Source organism: Lissotriton helveticus, chromosome 5_1, assembly GCF_964261635.1.
Source record: "Lissotriton helveticus chromosome 5_1, aLisHel1.1, whole genome shotgun sequence".
NCBI classification, from domain to species: domain Eukaryota; kingdom Metazoa; phylum Chordata; class Amphibia; order Caudata; family Salamandridae; genus Lissotriton; species Lissotriton helveticus.
This window is the reverse complement of record NC_136065.1, coordinates 629,618,081-629,624,863: the sequence shown is the minus strand read 5'-3', so window position 1 is coordinate 629,624,863 and position 6,783 is coordinate 629,618,081. Positions and strand designations below refer to the sequence as shown.

The following is a 6,783-nucleotide window of genomic DNA, read 5'->3' as shown; positions in this document are numbered from 1 at the left end:
TTTTGATGAGGTTCCAAAGTTATGTATAGTGAAATGCATGAACGTATATGAGAAAGTGGCGGATCAATTGAGCTCCCCTGGGGAAAAGACTTGCTGAGCTTGGTATGGGAGTCATGGAAAGCAGTTTCTTACCAGACTATTGCAAGGTGGGTACGATGGGTCATGCAAGACGCCAACAATGATACCAATAAGTTCAGTGCACAATCGACGGGGGGGGGGGGTGAGGGAGGGAGATTCGCAATGGGCATGAGTCACACGAAGAAAGAGGAATCCTAGAAAGTGGAATAGGACTATATGGTGGACCCTAGCCGAAGGACACTTTTCACTTGTTTCCCTGGATCTTCTGGGAAAGTTAGTTTGTTGATGCTTAAAACGGCTGCGGTTTATGAAATCCTCACTTCCAGGTCATTAATCAAATTGAAACTTTGTATTGAAAAATAGGAAATTGTATATTCTGATGCATACATTTCTTTGTTGTCAGGCAACACCTTTTGGTCATGTGGGTGAAACTGGAATGCCAACTTAAAAAAACAGAAAAAAAGCATTTGCATGTATGTTAAATATCTGTATTTAAAATCTGTATTTAAAGAATTCTGCATTCAAAACACACAAGACCCAGTCCTTCAGCAGCAGTTGCAATATGTTCAAGTCCACCGATTGCTTTTTTGTTCTCAGTTTAGAAGGAAGAAACCGTAAATTAACCCCTGCTGCTCCATTACCCCTCTCTCAGTTTAGCTCTTTATCTAAAAACTCTAAAGAAAAAGAGAAACGCATACTTCAGGAAAATAAAACGTTCAAAGTCAGATTTTTTCAGACTCCAGCTCGACCAAGCAAAAAACCGACCAAAAAAACTGTTCGAGCTAATCCGGTCACAATCCAAGGAACAACCCCAAGCTGTCGACACATAGGGCAATGCACCCTCCTGTGAAGATTTCTCTGCCTTCTTTAGCCAAAAAACTGACAACATAAGGAACAATCTCCTCATTGACGCAAGCCTTTACTCCAAACCCCACTACATAACACCCGATGAACCAAAAAACAATGCGACATGGTCATCCTTTGATACCTACTCTGAAGAAGAAATTGACAGACTACTCAGCTCCCTGAAACCATCCAATCACCTCAATGACCCTCTTCCTGCTAACGCTGTAAAAGACTTCACCCCTTTGCTCCTCCCACTCTGGACTAAAATTATCAATAGCTCACTTCAACAAGGATCCATCCCTGACGCCCTCAAAGTTGGACATGTTACACCTCTACTAAAGAAACCAACAGCTGACCCCTCTGATCTAAACAACTACCGTCCTATTACCAACATTCCCACTCTCGCCAAATTGTTGGAAAAATGCGTTCAACTTCAATTGACAAAGCACATAGAACAGTTTGATCTCCTCAACCCTCATCAATCAGACTTCAGAGCAGGGCACAGTACTGAATCTGCTATGACTCACATAATAGACAACGCCCTCCAAATTTTAGATCAAAATGATACCTGCCTCCTCATCCTTCTTGATCTCTCTTCAGCATTCGACACTGTGAAACATGAGAACCTACTCGAACTCCTAAACACAAGAATGGGTCTTTCTGGGACTGTTCTTCAGTGGTTCACCGCCTTTCTACACAACAGGTCTCAGAAATTCAAGAGCAACAACCTGATGTCCTCTCCTGTACCGGTATCGTTAGGGGTCCCCCAAGGATCCTGCCTATCCCCTACTTTGTTCAACCTAGTTATGGAACCTCTCACCGCATTGCTACAAGCATCCAACATACACTTTCACATGTACGCCGATGACACTCAACTTTATCTCAAACTACAATCACCCAAAGACATTATGCGTCTGAACTCAACGATCAGAAGCACACAATCCTGGCTGGTCGATAACCACCTCAAACTCAATGCTATGAAAACTGAGTTCCTTCTGATCTCACCTCCCGCGAAAATCTCTACCACGCAAACCTGGCTTAAACACCTAACTGCACTCAATGTCCAACCGACCATAGTGGATTCAGCTAAATCTTTAGGCGTAACACTGGACGCCAATCTCAACATGCAGCAGCATATCAGCAAGGCAACTAAGGGAGCGAACTTCCAAATAAATACCTTGAGGAAACTTAAACCCTTCCTCCCAGCCGAAGACCTCCAAACTGCAGTACAAGCACTAATCATCCCTCGCATAGACTACGGCAGCATGGCCCTCTGTGGTCTCCCCCTAACCACAACGGCACCCCTGAGAGCTTCACTAAACGTGGCAGCGAGACTCATCACTGGATCAAAAAAACACACACACATCTCCCCTGACTTTAAATCCCTGAACTGGCTGCCTTTTGAAGCCAGAATTCATCTGAAAATTGCCTGCATGACGCACAAGGCTATACACCTGAACTCTCCCGGCTACCTCTCTCAGAAGCTGACAATTTCCGGCGGTTCCAGAACCACCAGAAGCACAAACAATCTTCTGCTGAAACCTCGAAGATTCCGGAAGGAAAGAACTTACAAACGCTCCTTCTCAGGAATGGCGCCTAGAATCTGGAATTCACTCCCGCCTGAAACCGGGCTCATCCCCTCCACTTTTCTTTTTAAGAAAGAAGTTAAAGCTATCCTCATGGCTAAACACACTTGAACTACTACTTTTGATCTTTTAAGACTGTGCGTCGATCTGTACTACTTGTTCTGATCCCTTGCACTTTGTATTACCCACCCTACCCCTTGCCTATGTAAAGCGCTCTGTTATCTGCAAAGATCTTGTTCGCGCTATATAAAACTTTCAAAATAAATAAATAAAATAAATAAAATAAATAAATTTGTTTGAGACATTCAAAAACAGCCTTCCCAACAGCGCACTAGGAATTTGTTCTTTATAAGCAAGTAATTCATATTCCTTAAAAGACCCCAAAATTCGGATAATCCTAGTTCGACCTCATTTGGTTAATCAACAAATACCCACATAAAGCACGAGATCAGTAAATTAGACTGATACCAGAGTTGCAAGAGCAGTCAGTAACAGTAGAGTCACATTTGGTTTCAGCAGCTTTTAATCCAAATTACACACGAACCAGTAGCCTGAATCAGCAGTGGACAAAGTAGCTATAATGGAGTCCGCAGGAGCTAAACAAGCCTTCACATAAAATCCTGCAGCCACTTCCAATGTGTCCCAGTGAGCAGAATAAATCCTACAACCGAGAGGACTTTCTGCGCGATCAAAACCAAATATGCGATATGGCAACCCAACCAACAGTTTCATACCCCCTCGATTTAAGCACGCATGTTTATACAGCCTTGTAAAAGTACTACCCAGGCTGTGCAGGAGTGTTCTATACCCAGATTGTGCAGGAGTGTTCTCTATGCAAAAAAAACCTGCTGAAAATCCAGTTTTAACAACTTAGATTACTGGTGCTGTTCAGTCAGGATGAGTCAGGAGTTAGATATCCACGAGCCCTACATCACCTAATTCAGTAATTTAGAACAGAATGGAACAAATATTAACTTCCTGCTGTCCAACCAGTGTCAAAACGGAGGGAACAATGTTGGGCTTCAAGCTCGTGGAAGAGAGAAAGGAGCCAAGCTCGGGCTGCTTGGCACAAATTTATTTATTTCCACGAGAGCCAATGTAATGCAATGAATCCACTTCCACTCATGATTCAGCAGGTTATTTCTAAGAGGACACTGTAGCACATGGTTAAAGTCTCAATATAGCAGCCCAAATCAAATATTCTGCTATGAAAAATTCTAAAAGGTACTGTATCATGTTCAATCCCCTCTTTGAGAAACCCAATTAACTCCCAGAACAATAGGTCTCAATGAAACTCGTTGCATAAGTCCGGATCCAAACTCAAAAGTGAAACTTTAGTATAGAATCATGTTCATGAAATAAAGCAATTGCATTCTTATCCTTTTAATCGTTTATAAAAAAAATACATTATGCAAATCAGTAAATTTAAAATAGCAGAGATCTAGTGGATCTCCAACTTAACCTGGATCCTGGCCTATCAAAAATTACGAGTGTAGTGTGGAAGCAGAAAGAGCACTCAACCAGCTGATCCTCACAGTTGCCCACATTCTGACATGAATAGATGGGCGAGTTTGTGTAGGGTTACTGGAGTAATGGTATACATGACTTGCTCTGGCCATCTCAGACGTTTCTGCCTCATTTGCACAAGCACAAAACAAGTCTTGTTTCATTTAAATAAAAACCACACACTAGGCAGCTGGATCATTAAAAACAAAGGAATATGTCCTGTGGAAATAAGCTGTATGATTTTTTTTTTTAGGAGAGGACACCTTGGAAGTAATCATCTAACCAGAGGAAAACAAGTCATCCACTGGATAACTGTTTATCCACCAACTCTCGTATACCTGGTCATAGTCCACCCCCAATGCCTCTGTATACTAAATGGAACGTCCATTCCCTGGGGAAAACGCCATTGCCCAGCACAGTTACGAGTGAGTCTTGCAGACAATTCATTTTATACAATGTGGGCACATGGCACCATGACATGTTCTTGTGTTATTTGGTGTCCATAGAATCTCGGAATACCAAACGTCTTCACAGAATGAGCATTCTTGAAAGGAGCTTGCTATGTCTTCCAAAAGTCATTACAGACGTCTGGTCCTCTGCGTCCCACACTTTGGCAAATTAGTTGTGTTCATGAAGGCTGAAGGTCTCCCAAGCTGAAATCGCAATACAGGGTACCAAAGCTGTGGACTCCAATGTCCCCTTCCCATAGAACCTGGTGGCACCATTACCAAATTGAGGCCTCCACCGGTTCTTGATGTCCTCATGATTTTCAATGTAACAGAGTCCAGCCGATTGACTATAGTGAGAGTTCAAGCAGAGGGGAGCCCACTGAAGGCTTCAGTTCTTACTTAGCAATCTTCTCAATTTCATCCAGGTCATCAGTGTCCAGCTTCTCAATCTTTTTACCTGTAGAAGTAGAGTTAAACATTGAGTGAGATTCTCAAGAAGAGCAAGTGAAGGGGGAAAACAGACAAATCTACAAACAAAGTGATGGAAGGCATGTTTGACATAATCTTAGCCACTGGCTATCGCTCAAGCCGCATCCCAGACCATCGTTTTTCGTCATCAATGTCACTCTAGACAGAAACCCGCCATATGCAAATCAGACTCAGTCCTGCTCCAAGGTGAGCAGTTGAACCCTAATTGCCCGGCCATGTCACATTTTCACATGGTTGGTTTCTTTCTAGAATGGCAGAATGGATTAAAAAGGATGGACTGAAAAACTTTGTTTGATGCAGATTTGAAATTTTTGAGAGAAATTGTTGGGAAAAGCAGGAGCAACAGGGGGACGAAGAGAATGATACAGAACAGGTAAGGGGAAATAACAGAGAAACATATGTGGAGGGCAAAATAAAAGATTGCAGAAGAAGGCTGGGAGAAAGTCAGAGAAAAGTGGCATAAATTACTGAGGGTGACAGCATGGGAACAACTAAGAAGTGACTATTTCAAAAAGGAGGACAGAGTAGCAGAAAGATAAATTAAGTAATGGAAGTACGGCAGATAGGGCGAAAGTTAATGGAAAGAGGTAGCGAGCGAGAAACAGCTGAAAAGGTCCTCCTAGCACAATAGAAAGACTGCCTGGGCTAGAAGAGGATAAACAAACGGAAGTAAAAACTGAAGTTTGGGCAGAGAACGGGTGGTAGTGGTAATGCAAAATGTGATGCTTCATAGAAAACAAAACAGAACCGAAAATGGAGCACACTGCCGCAAATGAAGTGTTTTCCTATATGTACACATGTGGTGGCAGCCTGCACAGCGCTCTGCGAAGCACTTTCTGGTCCCTTCTCCAGGGGACAAAGTAAATAAAGTTGGGGCTAGCAGTAAGCAAGAAAAACAAAGTAACACAGAAAAGTCAGCTATTTTTGCAACCCAAATGAACAGTAGACTCCGTGCAAAGATTTGTTTTGGCAGTCATCACACAGAAAACTATCTTCATTGCAGTGTGGAGTTACAATATGTCCCAGGCAAACCTAAACTAAATGAACACCCTCACCCAGATCATCCCTCATAATTGTCATCAACATCGTTCTTCACAACACTTACTGAGAGAATACATTTGTAAACAGTGCATTTGTAAACAGTGCTGCCTTTGATGGCTAACACCTTCTGGAGTGAGCTGTGACTTTCCCTAGAAGCAGCTGGATTGCCTTTGTTTGACAAAGAGTGACAAGTCAGCTATCCATCTAGTCATGCTCGTTTGTTGTCAAGAGACTGTGGGGAGTTCAAAAAGAACATTGTCAAGACAACTGGCTTGTTGAGATGAGGCTCACTGGGTACCTTTGTGGTAGATAAACCTAAAGTTCGATTTTTATTTTACATTTGAAGAAACCAAGATCTGGCTTTTTAATGTACATTTTGTATCAAACTGATTTGTCCGAGTGACAATAACAGCAAAAGCACTGTTTTATCGCCGCTTCATGAATAGGGTCAAAGGAATGTCTGGCGAGTTTGGAGTACATAGTTTTCAGTTCCCAGCTAGAACAGACCTATAACTGGCGGAAGACTGCACGTGAACTCTAATTAGTTGATATGAGAATGTCAACAGAGTATCTCCCTTCTATCTGTGCAAGACCACTGCTAGATGAACTTTGATGCACTTGTATGGAAATCGAAATTCGCAAGATACAGAAGATAGAACAGGAACAGTTGTGCCTTGATGGAGAGTGGAGGCATACATCTATCCTAGTACCAACCACAGCATCTTGGATTTAAGTTAAACATTTTGAATGTGGAATTCTCCTTGCTGGTCAATGGATCACCGAGACAG

General features: G+C 42.4%; 1 protein-coding gene across 1 annotated transcript in view; it reads right to left on the bottom strand.

Annotated features, from left to right (window-relative positions):
- Nucleotides 1-3,015: 3,015 nt before the first annotated feature.
- Nucleotides 3,016-6,783, bottom strand: part of LOC144754794 (ATP-dependent RNA helicase DDX19B) — a 152,164-nt gene continuing 148,396 nt past the window's right edge. The window contains exon 13 of the mRNA XM_078643008.1: nt 3,016-4,922. Coding sequence (XP_078499134.1) covers nt 4,861-4,922 — 62 coding nt within the window. The 3' untranslated portion in view covers nt 3,016-4,860. The remainder of the gene's footprint in view (nt 4,923-6,783) is intronic.